This window comes from Aspergillus nomiae, assembly GCF_001204775.2.
Source record: "Aspergillus nomiae NRRL 13137 chromosome Unknown contig00315, whole genome shotgun sequence".
NCBI lineage: Eukaryota > Fungi > Ascomycota > Eurotiomycetes > Eurotiales > Aspergillaceae > Aspergillus > Aspergillus nomiae.
In genome coordinates this window covers 1-25,524 of record NW_015378370.1, presented here as the reverse complement: position 1 = coordinate 25,524, position 25,524 = coordinate 1, and the positions used below count along the sequence as shown (strand labels likewise).

General features: G+C 50.4%; 9 protein-coding genes across 9 annotated transcripts; 5 read left to right on the top strand and 4 right to left on the bottom strand.

The window, feature by feature from the left end:
* Positions 1 to 3,650: 3,650 nt before the first annotated feature.
* On the top strand, positions 3,651 to 6,643 carry ANOM_009166 (putative C6 transcription factor; the record flags this gene model as incomplete). The annotated part of the gene is made up of 2 exons (XM_015554422.1): positions 3,651 to 5,032; positions 5,086 to 6,643. 2 exons carry the CDS (start codon positions 3,651 to 3,653, stop codon positions 6,641 to 6,643), a joined length of 2,940 nt encoding a protein of 979 aa, XP_015403720.1.
* A 686-nt stretch (positions 6,644 to 7,329) lies between these two features.
* On the bottom strand, positions 7,330 to 8,247 carry ANOM_009165 (endonuclease/exonuclease/phosphatase family protein; the record flags this gene model as incomplete). The annotated part of the gene is made up of 1 exon (XM_015554421.1): positions 7,330 to 8,247. The coding sequence occupies one exon, from the start codon at positions 8,245 to 8,247 to the stop codon at positions 7,330 to 7,332; it is 918 nt and encodes a 305-aa protein (XP_015403721.1).
* Positions 8,248 to 9,364: 1,117 nt separating this feature from the next.
* ANOM_009164 (Zn(II)2Cys6 transcription factor) lies at positions 9,365 to 11,534 on the top strand (the record flags this gene model as incomplete). The annotated part of the gene is made up of 6 exons (XM_015554420.1): positions 9,365 to 9,627; positions 9,675 to 10,112; positions 10,194 to 10,432; positions 10,488 to 10,622; positions 10,671 to 10,761; positions 10,817 to 11,534. 6 exons carry the CDS (start codon positions 9,365 to 9,367, stop codon positions 11,532 to 11,534), a joined length of 1,884 nt encoding a protein of 627 aa, XP_015403722.1.
* Positions 11,535 to 11,698: 164 nt separating this feature from the next.
* Positions 11,699 to 13,401, bottom strand: ANOM_009163 (cytochrome P450; the record flags this gene model as incomplete). Its single annotated transcript, XM_015554419.1, has 2 exons — positions 11,699 to 13,221; positions 13,272 to 13,401. 2 exons carry the CDS (start codon positions 13,399 to 13,401, stop codon positions 11,699 to 11,701), a joined length of 1,653 nt encoding a protein of 550 aa, XP_015403715.1.
* A 280-nt stretch (positions 13,402 to 13,681) lies between these two features.
* On the top strand, positions 13,682 to 15,201 carry ANOM_009162 (putative cytochrome B5; the record flags this gene model as incomplete). The annotated part of the gene is made up of 3 exons (XM_015554418.1): positions 13,682 to 13,757; positions 13,805 to 13,965; positions 14,014 to 15,201. 3 exons carry the CDS (start codon positions 13,682 to 13,684, stop codon positions 15,199 to 15,201), a joined length of 1,425 nt encoding a protein of 474 aa, XP_015403716.1.
* Positions 15,202 to 16,024: 823 nt separating this feature from the next.
* Positions 16,025 to 17,905, top strand: ANOM_009161 (putative 3-hydroxyacyl-CoA dehyrogenase; the record flags this gene model as incomplete). Its single annotated transcript, XM_015554417.1, has 2 exons — positions 16,025 to 16,584; positions 16,657 to 17,905. The coding sequence occupies 2 exons, from the start codon at positions 16,025 to 16,027 to the stop codon at positions 17,903 to 17,905; spliced, it is 1,809 nt and encodes a 602-aa protein (XP_015403717.1).
* Positions 17,906 to 18,788: 883 nt separating this feature from the next.
* ANOM_009160 (uncharacterized protein) lies at positions 18,789 to 19,823 on the bottom strand (the record flags this gene model as incomplete). Its single annotated transcript, XM_015554416.1, has 3 exons — positions 19,713 to 19,823; positions 18,934 to 19,660; positions 18,789 to 18,877 (listed from the first exon to the last, which is right to left on the bottom strand). The coding sequence occupies exons 1-3, from the start codon at positions 19,761 to 19,763 to the stop codon at positions 18,789 to 18,791; spliced, it is 867 nt and encodes a 288-aa protein (XP_015403718.1). The 5' UTR covers positions 19,764 to 19,823.
* A 1,995-nt stretch (positions 19,824 to 21,818) lies between these two features.
* On the top strand, positions 21,819 to 24,248 carry yap1 (putative bZIP transcription factor AP-1/Yap1; the record flags this gene model as incomplete). The annotated part of the gene is made up of 3 exons (XM_015554415.1): positions 21,819 to 22,292; positions 22,354 to 23,483; positions 23,547 to 24,248. The coding sequence occupies 3 exons, from the start codon at positions 21,819 to 21,821 to the stop codon at positions 23,695 to 23,697; spliced, it is 1,755 nt and encodes a 584-aa protein (XP_015403714.1). The 3' UTR covers positions 23,698 to 24,248.
* A 656-nt stretch (positions 24,249 to 24,904) lies between these two features.
* On the bottom strand, positions 24,905 to 25,438 carry ANOM_009158 (Ser/Thr protein phosphatase family protein; the record flags this gene model as incomplete). Its single annotated transcript, XM_015554414.1, has 1 exon — positions 24,905 to 25,438. The coding sequence occupies one exon, from the start codon at positions 25,436 to 25,438 to the stop codon at positions 24,905 to 24,907; it is 534 nt and encodes a 177-aa protein (XP_015403713.1).
* Between the last annotated feature and the right edge of the window lie 86 nt (positions 25,439 to 25,524).

The following is a 25,524-nucleotide window of genomic DNA, read 5'->3' as shown; positions in this document are numbered from 1 at the left end:
CAGACGGAGCACATCAAAGGATGGGGCCGACCATGCCGTTCCCAGGGCGAGGGAGTGGGGATCTCGCGTGGGAGTATGGATCCTGGTCGTTACGCTTGCTTTTATGGTCGATTATTTCATTGCATCCATGTTTGAATCACGGGGTTGGTTTCGGGAAACCTTAGTCTCGGAGTAATAATGAGGTTAGTCAAAAAGTTGGGGGTACAACCTCACCCATGTGTCCTGTACTTCGTAGGTAGTAGTATATGCACCTGCGACATACTACGGTAGTACGAACAAACTAGCATCGGAGGTACAGCTTGTCATCCAATCTCCTTATTGTGACTGACACCGTGTCATCGCACATCCTATCATGGAGAAGAAGCCAATTCGGACGATGTACTAGGTATAGGTCCGGGTCGATTTACACAAGTACTTTGTACCTACTACCTTCGTAGTTACATCTCCAGATGATACAGTTTGAGTAAGGCTTCAAAGTCTGCAGAGCACCTGACACGGGAGAACTTGGCTTGCGGGTAGTATTTCCTTATATAGCAGGTAGGGAATAATACTCCCTTCAATAAGGTGCTATCCTTTTTTTTTTTTGTTGTATTTTTTATTTGATTTGTGTTTTTAGGGCATCCCGTACCACCTTTTCACCTTTTTTCCTCCATTGACGTCGGATTTCCTCCGGGGATCCCCGATTATCCCACGGCCCAGCTAATATTACTTAAACGAATCATAACCTAATTATGAACGAAGAATCAACGAAGTGGCCATTTGCGGGGATCGGTTCGCTTGTCTAGCCTCGGGTGGTATCTGGAGACCAATCATGAGTGGCGGCTGGGGCCGAGCAGCGACACGGGACCGGTTAAAATGGAACTGCACAGAGAGCGGGGAGTTGCCGGTCTGGGAATTCCGATGCTGGTCGGGTCGGGTTCGATTCATTCCCAGAGCGTGGGGTCATACTGTACGACTCCCGTGGGCAAACAAAGATCTCATTCATTACTTGAAGATACTCCGTACGGATCAATCCACACGAAACTAAAATGAACCACAAGCAAAAAGAAATAAGGGGGGTTATGAGTTGTACAGGTGATTCTATATCGTATGAGATTTGGGATCAACGTCGTACACATGACCTAACACATGATAGAATATAACATGATCTTCTCTGTATGGGCAAACTCTCATGTGCAGACAGCGTTTTCCGTGTCGATCGGGATTCAATCCCTGTGAGTGCCAGCCAATCTCCGTTGGTGTAGTCCCTGGTCCTCAAATCAGTATCGAGACAAGGATGAGCAATCCATTAGGATCTCGCTTCTCTCCCCGCGGGGAGGCCCCAATGCAGGAAGGGCCTTAAAAATAAAAAATTTAAAATTTAAAAAAAGAGGTCAGCCTTGGGTGGCTGAAGTTACAGCTGAACCCATACCCGACGGACGAAAATAAAATCCCATCAACATGAATCGATACCCGAGGTTCGTTAGTTGAGGAGTGTGATTCATTTGCCGTTTCCCCTCATTTTGCAATTTTGGGATCTTATTTTTAGAGTTTGGAGAAAGGATGCAGCAGCTGGGGTACTGTCAAGCTTGGGATCCGTGTGAACTTATAGGGTTCAACTTGAGCTTGTGTTCGAGCTCCCAGTCAGACATCAGTGGATGGCATGATGTTTCTGGCTGTGTCTTCTTCTCAACCCCGGATAATAGCCGATCGGAATTATAGATGCGACCAATCTATGGGGAAGTTGACGAAGGGGGAAAGAATGAACAAAATAGGAGCGATGACAGATCTGGATAAATGTTATGATTGATATTTATTTCAGCAATGTATGTGTGGGTGTGCGTTGCCCCAAGAACTGGATAACCGTTTTGCCTTTTTGGACGACAATAAGCCGGGGAAGGGAAAAATGGTTATGTAATAGCTTGAATGCTGGAGCAGTAAATTTGCGGTGTCAAGTGACGTTCCACACGGCTGCTGGTAACCGGCTTCTTCGGTCGGTCGGTAGGGAAATGAAATTGGAATCCATTGAGGGAGCACCTGCCAAATTTTTAATGCACAAGCCCAGGCTCAGATCCAGTATACTCCGTAGATTCTTGCATGATTCGTGATATCTTCAATGCACTGTACAGATAACTCGACAACTAGGCTTAGTGCATTTTAAGTAATCGTGAAGGTGGATGTCAGGCAGTAGTCACTGTAAGAGTTTCCTATCGATCGGGTCGGGTCTACTGGCCGCCAACTGGTAGTTCCCGAAGGACTTGGTATTATTACGAGCCATGACAAGAAGACGGCAGCGTCTCCGGACGGAACCCCAGTAAAATTATGGTAATTTACCCGACTCTCGGCCACTCTTTTTTCTTTCCTTTTGCCTCCCCACGCTGCTTGCTGTGGTCTACTCTCTTGTCTATGTTGGACATGTTTTGTCCTGTTGGACATGGAAATTGTCCCCGGATTGGATAACTCACATCAGTATTATGGTATGATTTGAATGTTGAGTTATACCCCTCAAAAAATATTTACTCTTACTCTTACTCGTTTCTCAGCATCTATGATCACATTCATCGGCTCTCGGAAACTGGGGCTCCACCTCCCACTCTCCGGCGGCTCGGTCGCGTCCTTGCATCGACTTGCTGCTCACCAACGACACTAGACCCACTGGGGACTAACGCTGGCCGGGCCTCCGCAATTCCTGCCCCAGTGGATGTGCCTGAGATTCCTCTTAGTCTTATGCCTAGTTAGTATGCTCGTCCGCCGGAAGGAGAACAAGAGAGAGAGCGAACAACGAGAGGAACCATTCTTATTCCTCGTCTTCCCTCCGTCTCCCCCTTTGACTACCCTTTTTTCTTTTTTATTCTTTCCCTCTTTCCCTCCCTTAGCTCCTCCCCCACACTACCTTAGCTAGTACCCGACGGACGGGTGTTAGGACTTTCCCCATTTCCTCAGTCATTTCGCCTTGCCGGACCGGTGCCCCGACCCTGGGCTTGAGAGTTTCCCCCACACTCCGCTTATTCCCGCTTTTCTCTCGTCTCGCCGTGTGTGCGTGTGAGAGAGACTTTCTGGCGGTGGATTTACTGTGCTTTTTTGCCTGCTCCGTCACTTAAACTCCACATACCTTTGCGGGCGTGCTTTTATCCACGTCGCACATTACCCTAGTTCTTTTTTTATTTCCTCTCTCTCTCTTCCCTGTTCTCCGCCTCATTTTTACTCTTTCGCCTGTTTGTCACTTGGACGCCAGCTACCACCACTTACCAAACTGTCTGTAAGGGGTCCAGTGCTGCGCACGGGAACATACTTGAGAGACAAGGGAAGAAAAAAAAAACGGGAAAAAGAACGCTACGGTGCTGAAGGTCGGTCAACTTTTCGGACTTTGCGTGACCGCGCCTGTTGTACTAACGCAAATACTACAGCCGGGGGAGGTCGGTCCTTTCTATCACCCCTTTTCCCCAAAGCATCACGACAACTGGTTCGGAATCCCGGGGAAATATTACCGGAGAAATACCGCGGGAAACAACGCTGAGGAGGCATCACCACACGTGTCGCCAGCAGTCGTTGGGGCTGCATTGTCCCTCCCCCTTCTTGGAATTCCTCCCTTTGATCCGCCCCCTTCATTTCTATCCGATCGACGACGGAGACGGAAGACCCCGTCTCGCGCGCCTTGAATCTTTCCCATAATGCGGTCCAGCATCGCCTGCGCCCGCTGCCGTCGCAGCAAGATTAAATGTGTCAATGCCGGCATCGACACCACCTGTCGCGCCTGTGAATCGTCCGGCCGAGAATGTGTATATCCTACGCCAGCCATCGGTGTCGGCGCTGCCGCCAAGCGGGATCTCGCTGCATTGGCAGATGGAGATGATCGCAATGGAGACATGGATGGCCCGAAAAGGCAACGGCCTCGCAAGTCTGTTGCGGTCTCGTCATCCGCAGCGAAGGATGCCGCCAAAGGAACCCTCGATGTGCTCGATTCGTCCATCTTGACGGTTAAGGTCTGGGAAGCTGTGTTCGACTTATTCCAGTCCCATTTTGCGACTATTTTACCTTTTTTGCACCCTGCTACCTTTATGGGCCACATTCGACAGCTATCCGGCCCTCAGTCGTCCTCGTCATCGACCGCCCCTACAAATCAAGAAAATTCCCGAGACAACGCTCAAAGTCCACCCGCGGCAAAATCAGATCCAAGTCCTTTGATTCCCCTCGGAGTGCTTGCCCTCACTGCTCGTTTCCACCCCCAGCTCGTTGCCTACCACTCTCCCGCATCACAAGGAAGCCCTTCCAATCCGGCTCTCGCGTCCGAGTTCTATGCGACAGCACTGCGCAGCCGGCTGGCCGGTGTTGACGGTGCCAGCCTTGCCATAACCGACTTGACCCGCGTGCAAGCATTGCTCATGTTGGCGCTCCACGAATGGGGCATGTGTCGTGGTAAGAGTGCGTGGTTATATGTGGGCATGGCCATCCGACTGTCCCAGGCGATGGGTCTTCCCTACGAACTAGAGAATGATGTCTTCTCGCGAGATGGCCCCAGATCACCCGCTGCGTTTAGAACAGAAACAGAACTCTTTGGCATTTCCCGACGCGGTATGGAGCTGAAGGAACAAACGTCCGACGATGTTATTGCGCAAGAAACCAAGCGACGCACCTTTTGGGCATGCTTTATCCTTGATCGGTGTTTGAGCAGTGGGAAGTATCGCCCGCGCATGATCCGGGTTAAGGAACTAGGTATTCAGCTACCTAGTGACAACGCATTCGCCTTCGGAGAGCGCGTGCGCACCTCGCGCCTGAGTGAGCCCGTTGTTCGCCGCCCGCAGAGCTTTGGCGCGCAGGGTGTTCAGATACCTAGCATTCGTCAGAGTCTGGGGAGCTTTGGTGACGACAAGCTCCCGAGTAATATCACCCCTGACCCAAAATCTTGGTCCCCCATTTCTCGCAGAAAGGACTCCAGTGAGGATGAGATCGATCGCTGGGAGATTGGCGCCGAAGAGGCGGTGTTGAGTCGCGTCATCCGTATCATTCGCATCTGGGGTAGTATTGCAAAGTGGTCCTGCGCTGGTGGAAGAAGGTGTGCTACTGATCCCTGTATCTCATTTAGATAAAGCTAACTCACGATCCTAGAACCGAGCAATTGCCCCCATGGCACCCTGATTCACGATTCTCTAAACTGCGGTCGATCTTGGGTGAATTCCAGGATGGCCTGTCCCGCAACCTTCAATACTCGACACGCAACACGGACACTCATATCATGTACAAGACCAATCTTTCCCCTTACACCCTGATGCATGTGGTCTACTTTCTCTCAGTACTCGTCCTTCACCGTGCCTACATCCCATTTCTTCCTGTACGTTGTGCAGAGCCCGTTGGTCCTCTAGATGAGCCTCTCTTTCCCGGCGAAAAAGTGGGCGTACCGGACGGTTTCTGGCGCGAAAGTGCTCGCGAGCTCTTTAGTGCCGCCCGGCAGATGATGGACTTGGTCGTGACCTGTCAGGACCGAGGTGTGCTCGTCGAGAACCCACTGGTGGGCTTCGCTGTCTACAACGCTGCCTTCATTGGTATCTACGCAGCACACTTTCCACACATGGATCCAGAGGGGATCTTTAGTTCAAAATCTAACTCGACTGGTGATGGCAATCAACAAGCCCAGGGCCAGACTCGGAAAGCTCTCGATATCCTCCGAGAGATGCGGACACGCCTTAAAATGGCGCGTGGGTGGTTCCGTACACTTAACCGACTCCATAGTTATTTCTCCAAGGTCAAACAGGATTTCCGCCGGCACTCTCGTAAATTAGAAACGATCTCGGAGGTTATGGACATGCAAACCAATGGTATCCGACCCGTCCGTGAGGGTGGAGTGGGTGGCGGTCTTGAAGAGTTCAAGATGCTCGAGAAGTTGTTCCTTGACTTCGGTTCCATCGAAGACCAGTTACCAGAAAACGGCGGCGATGAGGATGGCGCGGCTGGGGTCAGTGATCGGGTGGCCAACATCAGCGATGCGGGCAGCAACGCTGTACGCAGTGATCCAGGAGAATCTATGGAGGTTTCGCTAGATGGCGCCGGTGGACGCCGTGAGTCCTGGGTGCCCATCAATAGTCCCGGTATGCCACTCCCCGGGCCTGATGGCGAACGACGCCCTAGTCTCCCGTTGCCTCCTGGTCGGTCGTTGCAATCCCAATCTCCGTTCTCGCTTCCATCACTGCAGCATCACCCTGAGGGATCCTTATATAACAATTCATCTCCTACCCTTCCATCCATTGGACCAGCCGGTTCCTACGGGGCTCCACCTACCACAACGCCAGGCGCAACGTCGGCGCAATACAGCACCGTTGCATCCCAGTCTGGCCGTCTTCAGCCCCTGAACCCATGGCTGGGCCCCCGCCAGCAACCGCCACCACCTCCATACTCTCAGTCTCTACCCCCTATCAATGCCGCCCCAGCGCATGGCCTTCCGCTGTTGCCGCATCCGGGCTCAGTGCACCCGGCAGCCTCACCTCCGGCAACGGTAGATGGCATGGACAGCTTCACCTCCAATAGCACGTGGTCTACCAGCCTGGGCGGCGAAGACGTGCTGGCGTTCCTGGAGGGATGCGAATACGATCAAATGCCGGGGATCATGCCATCGGACAGCGGACTGTCGGGCAGTTGGCTCAGCACCGTCTGGACCGAACTTTGCCGTTGACGTTCCTTGACGTTTTCTTTCTCTTTCTATCTTTGATGATTGATATCGGGTCCTTGTCTTTGAATCCTTTCGTCTGTACTATTATTTTTGTGCGCGCCATGTACTGTATGAGTATGTATGCCGTTTCAGCGGAATCACGATCACACGAGGGTTGGGCACGAGGTCGGTCAAAAGGTGGTCCTCAAAAGGTATCGGGAGGATGGGACTCGGCATCGAGTTTGACTGCTTTACTGGGCGTATGTTAGGGATGGATTGATTTTACCTTCAGCGCGGCGTCTGGTTGATTGCTTGACTGGGATGGGCTTCCTTGCGATTTGCATGACCGTTAAACGACTTTTTTTACTGATGACGAATCCGCACTGCGGTTTTTTTTTTTTCTCTTTTACTTGATATCTTTCGTTGTTTCCTTACTTTACAAAAGTAAAGCATACCCGGGTTTTTGTTGTATTATCTTGATGGGTGACTGCACCACAAGGGTCATCTTTTCGTCACTCTATCTCCCTACCAGTCTTTTTACCTATGCAATCCTGTTTGCTACAATGGACCTATGACGTTCAATAATTTGCCCTAAATTGTGAAAGTTATTAAGTACGGATGATCCTTGCCGATCACTAAGTGATCCAGAAAAAGTAGCAACGCAGCGACAGGTCCAGTAAATCAATGCATCAATCATGGCAATATCCTCATCACAGCTGCTCCGGAGAACCGACCAGCTCCACATCTGCAGCAACCGCCCTATGATCCGAATTGAAAATTCCATCATCAAACCGATTCGTGAGAATGCCATACGCCCGGATATTCCACGGGACATGACCACCTTTGAGAGGTCCCACCAGGACGTAGTCAAGAAGCGCATCATCAATGGGGGTATCATTGAAGCCCGTCCAAGAATTCACATTTCCATAGCGCCTCTCCCCATCCACACAATCCCTCGTATGGACCATAGCCCCTGCCGTCAGAACCCCAAACGCATCGTTATTCTCCCTCGAATTCGTATTGAAATCCCCACACACCACCACGCCATCCACTGAATCCGAGCCTTTCTTCTCCAGCACCTCGTCCATCCACTCCAGAATCAACTTCGCACTCTCAAACCGCGCCACCTTCCCCCGATCATCCAGATGCGTATTCATCGCCAGCACCTTCCTCCCCGACCCCCGATGCCGCAAAACAGCATACGTCACGATCCGCCTATACGCCGCATCCCACCCCCGCGACGGCGTCTCCGGCGTCTCCGACAGCCAGCGCGTGGCCGACCATTCCACCTCCCAGACCCTGGCCCGGTAGATGATGGGCGAGTACTCGCCCTTCTGGCCGCCGTCGCGGCCGCACCCCACATGTTTCCAGATCTCCTCCCCTTCCGCTCTCTCGCTGTCCGGGGCGGTGTTCAGGCCGGTCAGGATGTCGGTGAGCTGGCTGTGCATGACTTCCTGGAGACAGATGATGGCCTCGGGGTTGTGGGTTGTGTTGAAGTCGAGTTGGTTGACGATGTGGTTTCGGCGGATGTTCCATGGTTTCTCCGGGGGGAAGGTGAACCAGGGGATGGTGCGGATGTTGTGGGTGAGGAGGCGGATGGAGAGGGGTTTGGTTTTGGGTGAGGCCATTTTTCTTTTTTATTTCTGAGGGAATTTTGGTTGATGTGGTTTCTTGGTTGGAATTGTACAATTGATGAATGCTAAGGAGGGGACCATTGGAGGTAAAAGTAGGGCTGGCACGAGGCGGGAAATTAGCACATGCTGTAACGATTCCATCATCGCCCAGTCATGCGGAATTCAGTTGTTTTTGATATGATCTAGATGGCGGAGCCATGGGAGCCCATGTGGTCTGGATGGATCTGTATGGGTGGAGGTCCACGATTACGAATGATTTTCAGGGTGGCTTGCGGAGCTGCGAACTCGACGCGGAGATCTTATCGGTTGGAAGAGGGGAAACTTCGTCTTATAGGAAAAGTTGATCATTTCAGTGATATATGCGAGAACAGAACAATTAAATGGCGGGGCATATGATAGAGGGTCTATCGAAGGTTGTTTGTAGAGATGCGATTGTATCACATGTGGAATTAGGGCTAGATTTGCAGGTTCCTTAATATACAAGGTCCGCCCATACAAGCCTCACCTTTGAGATTTACGATACGAGGTGCCATAATGGCGGTGTTGGAGTGAGTGACTATTGTGTTAATGTTGGGCTTGTGAGTGCTTTCAAGTTTTCAATTACTATTCTGACAGGTGAATTGCAAGTTCATTTCTACTGGTAGGAAGAGGCACGTCTAGTTCATCTATAGTTTGAATGATATATGTCTATTTATCCCGTCGGTCAGGTTGGAGGTAGAGGAGCCTGGGATACTAATACAAGATCATTCTCTCGAATCTAACTACTATTACGCGTGAGTATTATGCTATGATGGACTACTATTGTCACTGGGTGATTTATCATCGATGAATCCCTTAGAATGAATGGATAGAGTGAGCAGGTCAATTGAGGTCTCTTCCAAACTCGGTCTAGCGTGATACAGCCAGATGACAGACTGGTAATACCAATACATCGTGCTCACTTAAGTTTCCGTCCAATGGGACGAACTTCTTCAATGCTCAGGCACTTTACAGCTGCTCTGCAGGCTCCTTTTTCCAACAACTGCTCCTCTATCGCTTGATGGATATACAGAGATTCCACAAATCCTAGAGGGATAACACCAATAAAATAAAATCACGTCGTGCACTCATCATGGCGGAAAACGCCTATCCTTACGACACTGCCATCGTCCGCGAACTGCTCAAAAATAAACGCAAGACCCGCGGCATCCGCTCCTGTTTCCCTTGCAGACACCGCAAGGTCCGTTGTGACGGAAGAGAGCCATGCTCCAACTGCATAAAGCGCGGCCATAGCGAGTTATGTCGTGTGCCGACTGCTTCCGGCAGCGAGGCGAGAGTGCCGCAACCTACACCGAGGGATGTGAAAGGGCCGAATGAACTAAATCTAGCTGCTGTGTATGTTCTCTTCGTCAGTCTTCGACAGCTTATTGACTCTGTGATAGAAATAGTACAATTGAAGAGGCGCAATCCCAGTCTTCAACTGACCCCAGCCTTCTCATCTCTAAGCTGGAGAAGATCGAGGAGCAAATTTCCTCGCTCAAGGCGGACCTACGCGCGACTGTTACGGCAACATCCCAAAGTCCTCATTCCGTTAGTGAGACTCGTAATAATGGCCAGTCGCGTACCCAACCAGCTAGTAAATCGCCTGGACGCTACTTTGTCGAAGACGCTACAGGCGCCACTATCTATCTGGGAAGCCACTCAGACACCCCTCTCGCACTGGGGTGTCGTCGAGCGTCGGCAGCGGGAGACACAATGCTGCATGATGCGCTAATCGACCAGTTTGTTCCACGGGCATATCCCTTCACTAATCTCTGGGGGGCGGAGGCGACAGCGAAGGCCGTCTGTGAAACATTGCCGGACGATTCGGATATCATCCGGTATGTATCTCTGACTTGACAGGATTTAGTTCTGAAGCTAGACGCTCTCGATATTTGCTTCCCCGAGACTAACTATCGTAGGTACTGGCAGGTCTACCAATCAATTGTTTACCCATTTTACCCGTCGCTGGTGACCATCGACGAGTTCGGCCCTGCTTTGTTCGCATTTTTAGACGAGCGAGTTGCAGCTGAAGAAGCTACAACTGAAGATTTCGGACCTGATTCATCTTGGCTGGCGCTATTATTCGCTGTGCTAGCTTGTGGGGTACAGTTTTCAGATGATCCGATCAAGGAGCGGGATTTGCGGTCAAAGGTCCTCAGTATGTTGATACTGCCTTTCCTTTGGAAAAGTTAGTATAAAACTAACAAATGTAGTTTGCTCATCCTTCCAATGCCTTCGCATGTCAAACTTTTTCAATCATACGAACCTGGATCAGATCCAGGCCATGACACTGATTGGGCATTGTTTGCGTAATAACCTGGATACCAACAGTGCATGGATACTGATGGGTAGGTATATGGCCCTCGACATCTAGCTACATATACTGATTGTGGAAGGTTCAACTATTCGATTAGCTCAGAGTATCGGTCTCCACGAGGCATCCCCATCTCTCCCAGAATCCGAGCAATTCCAGCGCAACAGATTATGGTATGCCCGCTCTATATAGTATATACTCCTGACTACACAGCTAAGAAAGGGATAGGTGGACAATCGTTTGGCAGGATACATTCCTCTCATTCACATACGACCGCCCCCCAAGTACAATCACAATGAGTTGCCCTATCCCGTATAGACAGCAAACCGGAGGCCTTTCATTCCAAGAATCCATTTTCACCATTTGCAACATTCTCCTCAACAAAGCACGACAAGAAACAGCTGGAAGCCTCGAAGACGCACAACAGAGTGCGCTCAGATATAAACGACAGCTAGAAAAAGTGTGGGATGACGCCGCCCCATTTTTCACGGACAAGGCCCGGTGCACGTCGGTACAAGCGCATCTAGAACGATTAGCCCTTGGAGTCCATTTAGGATATGGTATTTGCAGACTGAGCCGCGTGTATATGAGTGAGATGGAGCCTTCTTCTTCCCTTTACAATGGTGCTGCAATGGACTGTGTGAATCAGGCGATGCATGCGATCGAGAGCTTTCTTGATCTTCATCGGTTCTCAGCAAGCGTTTGTCGGTCGTGGGCGTTTGTGCATAACGCGGTTAGCTGTGCAATTACACTCAAGGGGCTGGAGACACCACCCACGGAGGACCAGCGGAACCCAGACGTGCTTGTCCGGCGCCTGATCGCAGTGTTAGAGAAAGAGGAGAAGGATTCTGAGTGGTGTGATGCTGATACGAATGTTCGGTATTTCGGGCCGTATTCTCGGGCCCTGAAAGCATTGCGAGAGATTTATCGAGAGGTCGCGGTGTGATATACAGCCAGGTGAGAGACATAACTCTCTACCGTAAGAGATATGCGCTCTAACTCAACCTTTATTTTATAATAGAGGAACAGTGTACAGCCCAACCCTAATCATAAACATCTATTCTATATCTAGTGTACACTCTATCCAATCTAACAATGATACATAGCCATCTATACCCTCCGCTTAGCCCTTACATAAAAGTTCAATGGCCGAATCAACTGAAACTCGGGGTCATAATCAATCGCCTCCAGTCCGTCCCTCACAAACTCATATCGACTCACCAACTCCGCCAACAAAATCTTAACCTCCAACAACGCGAAATTAAACCCGATACACCCCCTCGGCCCCGTCGCAAACGGAACATACGCACACCGATGCCTTCCCTTTACCTCCTCCGTATCCCACCGATCAGGATCAAACCGGAACGGATCCCGCCAGGTCTTCGGATTCGTATGGATAGCATACAACGCAGGGACAATAACGCTATCAGGCGGGAGACGATACCCGCCCGGAAGCACGACATCAGTCTTGGTGGTTCTTCCCGGCTGAAAACTGGCGTTGTGGAGGCGCTGCGTCTCCTTGACGAACTTGTCGAGGTAGGGCAGGCTGTGCGCGAGATCGGGGGTCCAGGTTGTCTGGTTGCGTTCGCCATTGGGGCTGACGATGCCGTGCTCTACGAGCTCGGCGTAGAGGCGATCCTGCGTGCCTTCGTAGGTGACCAGACAGTAGAGGAGCCAGGAGAGGAGCGCGGAGGTGGTGGTGAAGCCGGCGCCCGTGACGATGAGCATGTTGGCGAGGATGAGGCTCTGTGGGAAGTGCTCGCCTTTGTCGTCGACCGCGTGCAGGAGGTAGTCGACGACGCAGGAGGCACTGAGCGCGGCTTCGTTCATGGGAGCGTCGGCGATGCCGGAGCCGGCGACTTCATCGATGGCTTCCTGCAGCAATGTGTAAATGGTGTGCTGGACCTGACGGAGACGGGCCGGGTCACCGAAGGGGAGGTGGCGGTACCATTCACCACGGGCGGTGATCTTCTTATTGAGCGAGAGGAGGCTGGCGATGTTCGTGACGATCGGGTGAAGGGGGCTGTCGACTGAGTCGAAGTGGCCGAAGTCTTTGCCGAGAGAGAAGGACCCGATGGTCTGCGAGGCCAGCTTGACCATGTACTGGTAGACATTCCAGGACTCGTCGCGGACATCCAGCTCGTCGAACACGGGTAGAGACTTTCTTGCGCAGGTTTGCATCAGGCCTGTATAGTGTCGTACGGCCTTGGGGCCCATGGCGGGTGGGAGGTATTTGTGGGCGAGGCGCCAGTTTTCAGTCTCGGTGTCGCCGATGAAGATGGCGGTGTTGTCTTTGACGCCCCAGAGGGGGTGATTCTCGTTGATATTCTTGGTCATGTAGGCTGATTCTGTGAAACAGACGGAGGCGACCTGTGGATCGTCCGTGAGGTAGGTAGTTTTGCCCATGTTGGTGGTTTTAATCACTGGGCCGTATTTGCGAAAGAGGCGATAGTGATTCCCCAGATGGTCGGGGAATATCTCGTAGAAGCTGCCAACCAGAGGCAGCCCTGGTGGTCCTTGGGGGGTTTGTACGGCATTGCCGTCGATTCGGAGGCCGATGGGAGATGATCCAGCAGAGATAATGTCGGCGACGGACGGCAACGTTTCGTTTTCGGAGGTGTGGAAGGAGATGCCTGCAACGTTAGGGCTTCTGGCAAGGAGGAAGTATAGGTGAAAGCCTTACCTGTTGGCAAAGCGACATGGAAAACTCCTCCGACAGCACGCTGGAGGTCTTCAAACTTCCAGCGCGAGTCTACTTCGATGGACTGCGCAGTGGCGATGTTGTCGCCCACGAGATAGAACTGACACTGCATGGTGAATATCAATGCTCGAACTACCTGACTTAGTCGAAGACTCACCTGGAAATGACATTAATATATACCTTAATGGATTCAAATGTGAAGATGCCATCCGAATAACCGTCCCATGTTGATCTTCGCTACGTCGGAGACATCGTCCGAAGTTCGTACGAAAGTCGCCCGAGGGTCATGGTCTGGACAGAACGGCACAAGAGTCGCAGAAGACAGTCGAAGATATAAATGACTCAGTTGTCCATGCCTACTTGTAGAGGTTCAAGCTGCATATATTATTAAAATGCCGTCCTTCACCCTTGAACAGGTCCAAAAGCACTGCAAACCAGACGACGTCTGGATTGTCCTCCACAACAGGGGTGCGTCTCTTCTATCATGTAGGCGGAATGATATTGACTGCTCATAGTCTACGATGTGACCAAATACCTCGAAGACCACCCCGGTGGGAGCGCCATTCTCGTTGAGGTCGCTGGCACCGACGCTACAGAGGCTTTCGAGGAAGTCGGGCACTCCGACGAAGCCCGGGAACAGTTGGAGCCTTTCTATGTAGGCGACTTACCGACAGAGGTAAAGATTCATTCTATCTATAATTGATCCCTATACTCACGAGCCCAGGAACAAACCGAACCCGTCGAGATCTACCGTCCAGCCTACGAGCAAGTCTCGCAATCCGCAGCTGTCAACGTCAAAAAAGCCACCTCCTGGTCATCCATAATCCAAACAATCATAAAATGCGCCATGGCCGGTCTAGCAGGCAAAGCCGCCATAACAGCCTACCACCGCGGCATAACCACCACCGAGATAGCCTACGCTCTGCGTTCCCTTACCAAATCCGTCTCTCCCCACCAGGGCCCAGGCCACGACGGAACCCACTTCTGGGCCGGCGTGGGCATCGCCAGCGCAGTGCAGTTCTCCCTAACCCTAGGCCTGGGCACGTGGATCTCAACCAAGCTAGACGTGCAACAAGAATTCACTCACTACGCACCGCGTCGACCAGCCAAAACAGCACGTATGATCAAGCTGCCCCGGACCAACCTGCCACTCAAGAAACCGAGTGTCTTGGATCCACGCAAATGGCGCTCATTCACCCTGACCCGCAAAACGGAAGTCGCGCCACATGTATATCGATTCATCTTTGCTTTGCCCAATCCAGACGACATCCTCGGCCTGCCGACGGGCCAGCATATCGCCCTACGAGCGACAATCAACGGACAAAGCGTCTCCAGATCGTACACCCCTGTATCGAACAACAGCGACGTGGGCCGCATTGAGCTACTCATCAAGGTCTACCCCAACGGAGCGATGACCCAGCACCTGGCGCAGATGAACGTAGGCGAGTCGATCGAGATCCGCGGGCCCAAGGGCGCAATGCAATATTCCCGACAATACGCGAAGCATATCGGGATGATCGCAGGTGGAACGGGCATTACACCCATGTACCAGCTCATTCGGGCCATCTGCGAAGACGACGCCGACAAAACGCAAGTGTCATTGTTGTATGCGAATAACACGGAAGAGGACATTCTGTTGCGCACGGAGCTGGATGACTTCGCGACGCGTCATCCTGAGAAGTTCCAGGTGCAGTATGTGCTGAGCCAGCCCGGGGAGACGTGGCAGGGTTACCGGGGGTTTGTGAATGGGGATCTTATTGCGAAGCATTTGGCGCCTGCTGCGCTGGAGAATAGAGTGTTGTTGTGTGGGCCGCCGCCGATGTTGGCGGCGATGAAGAAGACCTTGCAGGGGATGGGGTGGACGATGCCTGGGGCTGTTTCTAAGGCTGGCGATCAAGTGTTTTTGTTCTAGAGTGTAGATAGAGAATTTATTTTGGGTTGGCTTTATGGTTCATCTATTACTTTACTCGGTCAGTGTCAGGTAACCAAAGTCAACAAGTATTGTATACTGGATATACACAATGTCAAGTAATGTTTGATGAATCTTAGTGGAATGCATAGTATGCTACCAGACTCAGAACTTGAAATCTTCGCATCAGCACACAGTTACATGCAGTCTGCAGATAATTCATCGTTTCATTAAAACTAGTCAACCAGGCACACTATACCATGACACCAGAGAACAGAGAAAAACAAACCCCCATTGAGTAGTACTAAATCCACCTCAGAAACACCAACGCAAAAACCACAGCAGTAGTTAGTATACACCAAACACCAAACACCAAACACCATCCACGGCTAACCGGCACTACACTAGCACAAGTCGCTCCTTACCAACAGCCACCGTAAAATCTCAAAACACTTACGGCACCCACTTACCGTTGCCCGAAAATAGTAGCACACCAAGCCGATAAAGAGTGCATGGAATGGTTCCAAAGTTCGGTCCATAGGGTTAAGTATCCGCTCCGTCACCATTCCGAAGTATCTCCATACCGAATCCGAGGGTGTCCGAGAGACTTGGACCGGCTCAACAATGGGTATCGGATATCGGCATGCACGGCAGATGTATCCATATACGGGATCTGGGTGCTCTGTTGTGCATAGTGGGTAAAGTATATAAGGGCTGGGTATGGTAGAGAATGGGCTTTGTATATGAGCTAATATAACTCAGCATATCCTCAGATATTGATCTATATTCTATACCCTCATATTATCTATATCACAGCATATACATAATGTGCCAGCCATCACCACGTCCCATCGTGGTTCTTGGAGCTGGGGTCCTAGGCCGCCGCATTGCCTCCGTCTTCCTCGCAGGCGGATACAATGTGCATATCCGCGATCCCTCCCGCGAAGCCCTCTCGGACGCAGCCAGCTACATCGATAGCCACCTCCAAGACTTCACAGCTCTTACCCCTTCGCAACGCACCGCTGGTACATACAAGACCTTCACCGACATCCCCGCCGCCGTATCAGACGCCTGGCTCGTTGTGGAAGCCGTACCAGAGAAACTACCTTTGAAGATCAGCACGTTTGCAGAAGTCGACCGCAATGCGCCGGCAGACTGCATCATTGCGTCCAACAGCAGCTCTTTTAAATCAAGGCTTATGCTGGACGAGGTGAACCCCGCGAGAAGGGAAAGGGTGCTGAATATGCATTTTACGATGCCGCCTGCGATCCGGACAGTGGAATTGATGACGGATGGAGAAACGAGCGAGAAGCTGTTCACGTTGTTGACGATTGTATTGAAAGAGTGTGGCATGGTCCCTGTGACGGCGAGACGGGAGTCAACTGGGTAAGTTCTTGTCTTCTCCTCTTGACATAGGACGTAGTGCCTGTTTGTGGAATGTCGGCTGATTGAGACTAGGTTCATCTTCAACCGTCTCTGGGCTGCCATTAAGCGGGAGATCATGGTGATTCTTGCAGAGGAAGTCAGCTCCCCTGAAGAAATCGATCTCCTGTGGGAGAACATGTTCCAGCTTCCGTCTAGCTTGCCTCCGTGCCGACTGATGGATCAGATTGGTCTGGATACAGTGGCGTTCATTGAGGATAACTATATCCAAGAGAGGGGACTAGACAGTCGCATGACTGTCGACTGGCTGCGCGAGAAATATATTTCCCCTGGGAAACTGGGAGTCAAGAGTGACAAGGGCGGATTGTATCCTCCCACGGCCGTGGAAATTGGTATTGCCGAGGATGAGGAGACTTTGTATTTACTCGACGTCGGTCTGGGATCGAACAACCCTGATATCTCGCGCGTTCCAACCGCCGGACGAATTCTCAAGTACCACCCGGGTACGGGAAAGAGAACCACTATCATTGAAGGACAGTCCTTGCCGGATGGGATTGATGTCTCGCGGACCATGTCTCGCATCTTCTGGACAAATATGGGTCGCTCGACAGCCACACATGATGGCTCTGTGCACTCGGCAAACCTTGACGGAACGGATGTCCGGACTCTCCTGCCCTCTGGTACGGTGCACACGCCGAAGCAACTGGTCGTTGATGATATCAATAACAAGGTCTACTTCTGTGATCGTGAGGGCATGGGCGTGCACCGAGTCAATTTCGACGGAACCGATCACGAGGTTCTGGTTCGCACTGGTTCTCTCGATAAGCCCGAGGAAAGAAAAGATATGACGCGATGGTGTGTCGGTATCACCTTGGACGTGGATCGAGGGTACATCTACTGGACGCAGAAGGGGCCCAGCAAAAGTGGCCAGGGCCGGATTTTCCGAGCCGGGATTGACATCCCAGCGGGCCAGACGGCGGATAATCGACGGGACATTGAGCTCCTGTTGGAAGGTTTACCTGAACCCATCGACCTGGAACTGGACGCGGAGAATCAGTTGCTGTACTGGACTGATCGTGGCGAACATCCAACTGGGTGCTCGTTGAATCGGGTGGAGGTTTGTGGGAAGGCCGATAAAGAGAAGCTTCAAAGTGAAAAGAAAATCTTAGCTAGGCAATTCCACGAGCCTATCGGGATTAAACTGGACAAGAAAAAGCAAGTGTATGTGACGGATTTGGGAGGAAGCGTATATCGAGTGAAGGGTGGGAAGAAGACTGTGATGTTTCGGGACAACGGCTGCTATACTGGAATAGCTATCATTTGACCATGTTGATGAATGCTTAGAGAGATAGAATCATAGAATCATAGAATCATAAATATTACATATTAGTCTTCATAGCCTATCTCGTATTCGGCTGTACGGAGAATGGATATAATTCCTAAATAGCAGTTACGGTCATCAATTCCATTCTGATGCAAACTTGGGGGATGCAAGGACCTGATATTCAATGGTTTTCAATTCACAAACCGAAGACTATATCATGCTCGAATATAGTTTTACATATCAATTCACAAGACGATTGCCTGTACCCTTATGCCGAACGATATTACCATTTGCCAATGCTGAAATCTGTTGATTGAAGATGGTGATGTCCTACTAAAGTATGTTTTTATGACAACAAATCCATGAACTCGAAAATCAGATACAATAGCCATGCAAGGTACGAGTATATGTAATTGGTAATGTATGGGATATCTTCCTAGTTGAAATATGGCATAGCGCTATAATCAAACATTTGAGTCATCTACTATAGTCATACAGTGATATTTACTTAACAGCCTAGTCATTGATTCTCCAGAATGTCGCCCTGTCGGATCAAATACTACGATGAAAATCAGGGCAATCAGAACCTATTTTCCGATAGACGTATCAGAATACCTAACAGGATGGCGGATTAGAAATGATCGCGTGCAGGAGGGACGCCAGAGACTCATGGGGTAAAGAATCACCAATATCTTGAAGCCGTGTTCTATGTACGACTACTCCTTGCCTCGACAATCATGAGATGACTTATCTGCCACCAACAGCCTGTTAGTAATGGGAACAATAGATAGCTTGCGCAAAAACAGCATATGAACAATAAGGAGAAAAAAACCAAGCCCATCATATCATGGAAATCCCCTGCAAAAACTCCAGAACCACGTCATCAGTAGCCTTCGTCCTCGGCTTGTTGATACACGTGTCGCGTTCTGGTGGGGTCTTTGCGCATCTTTTGACCAGACCCAGTAAAACCCACTGCCGATGTAAAGATTAGCCATGGTCTATCGGGCACCAGGTCGTGACAAGCATACCTCGGGCGCTAACACTTTCTCCGGTTCGGAACATGCTCTCTTTCCGACCCAACTTTCCCTTGCTGGCAAAATCCTTCCACTTCATCTTACCCTCCTCAAGCTCCCGGTTGGCTTTGACCTTCCGAGGCGCCTTTGCGGGACGCGCTGGGCCATCGCCTACCTTGCTTGGCTCTTTCCGCGCCTGATTCGCCAATGCGGGGTTGATATCTGCAGCTGCAGAGATCACGCTCGAGTTTGGCAGCTGAGGTGCTGGGGATTGGGATGCGGAATTGCCTGAGCTTCCATCAGCCTTGCGTTTACGAGAATCATTGCCAGAGATAGGCCTGAGGTCTTTTGCAGTTAATGATTCAACAGTGCCGTAGGACTTGAAGGAGACCAGGTAGACAGGGTTGCTGGAGGAACCGGTGATGGATGTAATGCGCGCGGGGTAGAAGGAGTTGTCGCCCGAAGTCCAGCGGGCAAGAACATGTTCATTGATCGAGAACGATGCCGGTGGGGCGGACTCTTCCGTCTGCTCAACTGTTGGCTTTCGATAGCCCGTCTGAGACGTGGGGTAGCTATCCCGGGGTCCTTGCTCTTTTACCGATTTCGACGTGGACGGAGCGGGAGGTTTGAGCTCGGCGATGGAGGTTTCGGTGAGGTTGATAAGTTCTTCCAGCTCAGTTTTGAGACTCTGAAGTTCCGTATTATCTGGATCTACCTGCAAACTCGATTGGACGGTTTCAAGCTGCACCAACTGAGTTAGAGATCGAAGTTCCACAACCATTTGACAGATATACCTGTAACTTGAATTCCTTGACCTCGGCCTCCAGAGCTGCCACGTCCGACATTGTGAAATATTAAAACGGGTTGTAAAAGAAACAAACAGGGTCAAACAAAACAGTGAATTGTTAAGATAGACAAAAGGAAAAAGAGAGAATGTGCTATTGAAGGAGACCAATACTGGATCTTCAAACTATTTGCAGAGGGCAAAGATAAGAGACCCAGAGAGAAGTTGGGATAAGATAGTGCACGTTCCCCTTGGGGTTAGTGCGTCACGTGAGGGTCCCTTCTGCAGGTGGGATGCACTCCAGTCGTCCTCACCATCAGTCGATATGGGAGTGGATCTCCCCCCATTAGCTTAATTTCTTTAAGAATCTATAAACTACACTTATTATAGTTAGAAGGCACTTGGGGAACTGATGACGATCCTACAGTGATGGCTTGAAACTGAATATCACGTCAACCCGGATTAACGGAGATTCAGCTTGTGGAACAGAGTCAAATCCTGTTGCCACCTGGTGCTCACGGGCTACTTGTGGCGCACCTTGAGAAGATCCAGGTCCTTACCGCGTTTCACTTATCAAACCCATGGCAGCAGTTGCCCAAGAATGGTAGCAGATATTGGGCTTCCAGGGGGGATGAGTTCTTCGAGATTTCCCCATTTCGTCGATCTACATAAAACAAACTGTTTATGAGTCACGGAAGACCCGACCTCGGAGGGAATTTGTCCAATCGGTAGATCAATTGGGACTTATCTGCGAGGATTTGACGATAAGGGCGGATGTTCCACGCTGGGCATTCCCTGGAGATGAAGATCGCATATATAGCTGGACTGTTTACATGTAGAAAAACGAACAAGACAAGTGATATTGTAAAACAGGAAGAAAAACTGGAAAAGTAACCATATAGCAAGAAGGGGAAATAAAGACAAGAGGATAATATCTCCACGAAACAAAAATGTGCCCATCTTATCAGTCGACCGAGACCTCCGATACATACTAGTCAAGCCCCGATGTGGAGAAGAACTTCGGGATGGGATCTGCTGAGTGGCGGGAACCAAACGGCTTTAAACACGAGGGAATGGAAAGTGGCAGAAAAGGCGCAAAGAAAAAAGAGGGTCTGGCCTGATTTCTAAGCAGCAACGAGGATTTTCTGGTTCCGAACTAGCGTCCACGATCCGTCGCCCTGATTGGCTTCTATCAGCAACCCTGGGGTTAGGCAACCAATAGCCACGCGCTAAAGGGGCGGCCGCTCCAAAGACTGGTACCTCAGGCTAGTCATCGCTGTACCGCATCGAATGACTGCAATGCATCGGCTCATCTCTTCCCCTCTCACGCCAACTCGTCCTCTTCTTTCTTCATCCTTCCCCCTGGTCTTTTCTCTAGCATTCGCTTCCCCCCGTCCATTGGTTCCCTGTCACCCTGAAGTAGGCACCAATTGATCTGACGTATTTCGATTCATTCTCAATACTTTTGCTCCGCCTACTACTCCGTTTCTAGCCTCATTCGCCTCCCTCCGAGCCCCTCCTTTCACACACCTCGCCCTGAGCCTACCTTGGGATCAACCTGCATCTTCTTCACCTCACCCTCTGTTTGATCACCTCTACGTGTCTTGAAGCTCCTAGTTATCGTGCATCGCGGTTTATCTACTGTCGGACCATCCTGCTGCTTTTCCTGGTGTCTGTACACCTCTTCCGAGAACGCCAATTTTTATTTTTTTTCATCAGTCACTTGCACCTGCCTTTGCCGGAGCTTAGCCAGTTGCTGTCGATTTCAAATTGTAGTTGGAAGTATCTCTCAGTTGATACGTCCTCGAACCCTTGCAAACTTGCACCGTTTTCCGCCATCGCTGTAGCGCCAATCCTCGACGCTACGTCTCTTCAATCACTGTCGCTTTGATTATTCCTCTTGAATCATTCATCACACAAGTATCTTCTCATCACTAGTGATTTCATACGATAGAACGAACGGGCGGGAAGCCCGGCCTTGCTATCAGAACGGTCCAAACAGCCTAGTCGAGTGTTTGATTCAGATTTGATTGCAGGCCTATCTTAGCATACGAGTGGTCCCGGCGTCTGTATATTTTCGCATCTCTATTCTGCTTCGGAAGATACGATAATCACGATGGCCGATTTTAATACCCTCTATCATCAAGGTCTTTATCTCTCCCCCGATCAACAAGACCTTCTTCTTGCCGCTCTTTCCTCCAATCAGCCCCCTCAAAAGCAACAGAACGATAAGCAACGATCCCAAGCGAAGACAGATCCAGACAGTACTCCTGGGAACATGTCGTCTGGCAGCTTTACCATGTCACCAGGATTCAATAAGTCGCATCCTGGCTCTGGTGGGCTGGGTTATGGAGATGATGAGAGCCCTTTCTTAGACTTCAACCCGGAGCTTGACTTCGATTTTCCAGGCTCCGACAATCTAATTGGTGACCTGCCGGAAAGTGTCCCCTCTGATGATCATGAGGTAGGCGAAAAACGGAAGGATATGTCGGACAACGAAAACGAAGAGTCGGGAAAGAAGCGCAGAGAAAGCGATGACAAAGCAGCGAAAAAACCAGGTAGAAAGCCGTTGACTTCAGAGCCTACTTCGGTATGCATTGAAATCTGTGGAGTAGATTGATCGGGGTTTGTGTTACTAACGTGCTCTCTAGAAGCGCAAGGCGCAAAATCGTGCAGCGCAGCGGGCATTCCGTGAGCGCAAGGAGAAGCATCTGAAGGACTTGGAGACCAAAGTGGATGAGTTGCAGAAGGCCTCTGACGATGCAAACCAGGAGAACGGACTACTACGCGCTCAGGTCGAGCGTTTGCAGGTGGAGCTCAGGGAGTACCGTAAGCGTCTCTCATGGCTGACTACCGGCAGTGGAATCTCTGCCATGAGTGCTATCCCAAGCGCTCATTCTAGGAATTTGTATGGCCTCAATAACAACGACTTTATGTTCGACTTCCCCAAATTCGGAGACCTTCCGGGAGGACACATCTTTAATGGCCCATTGACCAAGTCAAATCAAAACAAGTCTAGGGATGGTTCTTCTCCGGCGACAAGCGACTCCCAAGTTCCAGGTGTTATGACTCGGGAATCACTCAACGGATCAAACAACCAGAGAATGTCAACTGCCAAAGCCGCCAACGGAGTCTCCAACAATCCCTCTCCTAAGGTTCCATCGGTGTACAACATCAGGCAGTCCGCATCATCACATGATTCGTCCAATTCATGTTCTCCGTCAGCTTCATCGGACTCGCACCAGAGTCAGATACTGTCTTCGAATGGCACATCGCCGGAGCCGATGTCAAATTCGCCTGCCACGAAGCTTAATGACAGTGTTCAGAATCATCATGCTTGTACCTATAGCACCATTGATGGTGAGGCCTCCTTCTGCGCACAACTCGGCATGGCGTGCGGCAATATCAATAACCCTATTCCAGCTGTAAGAGGCAAAAGCGAGAGTGTATCGGATACCCCCAACCAACCCAACAGCAACTACGAACAAACACCCGGACCCGGACTTGACCTCCTGGCGCAGCAGAATGGAGGTCAGTTCGATCCAGTGCTGTTCGGAGACTGGCGAGAGCCTCAGGATGCAATTTTGTCGCAGGACTTCGGTACCTTCTTTGACGATGCCTTCCCCTTGCCGGATCTGGGAAGTCCATCTCACAATTTCAATGAGCTGGCCAACCAGCAGCTACCGAAGAAGGATTTGATTGCTGAGATTGACCATAAGATGGATGAGGAGGTGGTGCCTGGGGAGGACAAATCACAGATGTTGTCTTGCACCAAGATTTGGTATGTCCGGCTTGATGTGGGTTCATGGATTATCAATGACATACTGACTTTTATCTGCCATAGGGATCGCCTGCAATCTATGGAGAAGTTCCGCAATGGCGAAATTGACGTTGACAACCTTTGCTCCGAACTGCGTACGAAGGCCCGCTGTTCGGAGGGTGGTGTAGTTGTGAACCAAAAGGACGTGGAGGATATCATGGGTCGCGTCAAATAATAATTCTCGCCATCTAACTATAATACGCAATCGCGTGCTGCAGATTTTGATACCCATATCTATGATACAACACTGCAACTGGCGTCATCACGAGCAAGGGATCTGGGAACTATACTCGCAAAATTGAGTCACATTCGATCTGGAATATGTACCATCTACTTTTATTTTGGGATCAACATTATCCGACGACATGTATTTGTGAGGTATTTGTCATTTCATACTTTATATTTCCTTTTTCTCTTCGGTTTTTGGTTTCATACAAGGCGAATGGGGAGGCACAGTTTGGCTATAAATTCTTCACTGGTCTCGGCTTGGAAAGAATGTACACCGATGATCAGATCATGCATGTTTTGCTTCCCCTGACTGGCGTACAGTAAGTTGCCGGCTGGACGGCTGGTTATACAAAGAAAAATTTCGGATAAGGCGCATATGCGTTGTGCTGGATATGATCATATCCAAGGTCTGGGGTCTCTAATTTTATATACTTCTTAGTTCACGGGTTATGATGATTGTGCTTATTCATGACTGATTCCTTTTTCCCTTCTGTTAATACCATCAAGGGAGTTGTTCATGTTGATATTGAATTAATTTTTGAATTCTCTACTCTGACTTGGCAATGTCTACAATTTCCACGTAAACTTGAACCGTTCAAACCAATATCCCAAGACAAATGCTACAAGTAGATGAGAAAATACTAAAGAGATCTGTACTCGAAGCTCAGGGAACAATAAAGCTACAAGGGTATCGATATTGGTGCGTCCAGGAAGGTAGGAAAAAAAATGTAAAATACAAAATTTCCGTTGATGTTGACGCTTTGTTTATGATTTTTTTTCTTTGGATCCGTCGCTTTTTGTCTCTTTCCCTTTCATCATCGCACCATCTTCATCTCAACCTGCACTGCACTGAACCGCACCACCAACCTTCCGGTAGCTCGGGCTAAAGAATCCTAGGGGGTGACGAGCGTCTACTAGGAAAAGGAAATGAAGTGTAGTGTTTCACGTACATCTCGCTCAGAAGAAACCAAGGAAATGGGAAAGGAAAATATCACAAGAATAAAAATTAGGATATGAGGGACCGATGTGACTTCAACAGAACACACGGTGGAGAAAAGTTCAATGTGAAGACATGGCCGGCAAAAAAAAAAAAGCGTTAAAAGTTTTTCAAGACAGAAGAAACAAGGAAACACGTTAGACCGACTCAAATATGCTCAAGCATCGCCAGCCGCTGTGGGCTTCTCACCAGATGGTGTCGATGTCGATGGAGCAGGTGAATCCGAGGTAGGTCCTCCCTTGTTGAAACCGCCACGACCACCGCGTCCGCCGCGACCACGATCACCACGGCCGCGACCACGTCCACTGAATCCACCACGTCCCCGTCCTCCTTCACTGTCGCTGGCACCACCGCTCTGGTATCCACGCTGAGAAGTGTTGCCTCCCCGGTTGCTGCTCTGCCATGTGCCAGCATTGCCGCGGTGGCTACCACGGTCTTCGAAGAACTTGATGTTAGGCTTACGAGGTTGACCGGGGGGCGTGGGCTTCTTGTGCTCTGGGGGCTGACGATCGAGAGCAGCCTTGGCCTCTTCAACAGTGGTGAACATCACAACGTGGTTGTATTTGCCCCATTTGTCAAGCTTGATTATCTTTGCCTTGTCCTCCTCAGGGAACAGGTCACGAACCGCCTGCTCATTGTCAACGTTCGACACAAAGAGTCCGTTGCTCTGCTTCTTTTCGGGCCTGGGCATAGGCGACTCGGATGGCTTCTCAGGCTGTGAAGTGCCGTTGGCCTCTACAGCCTTTTCAGGTGATGTAGGAGCATGTTGCGAGGCAG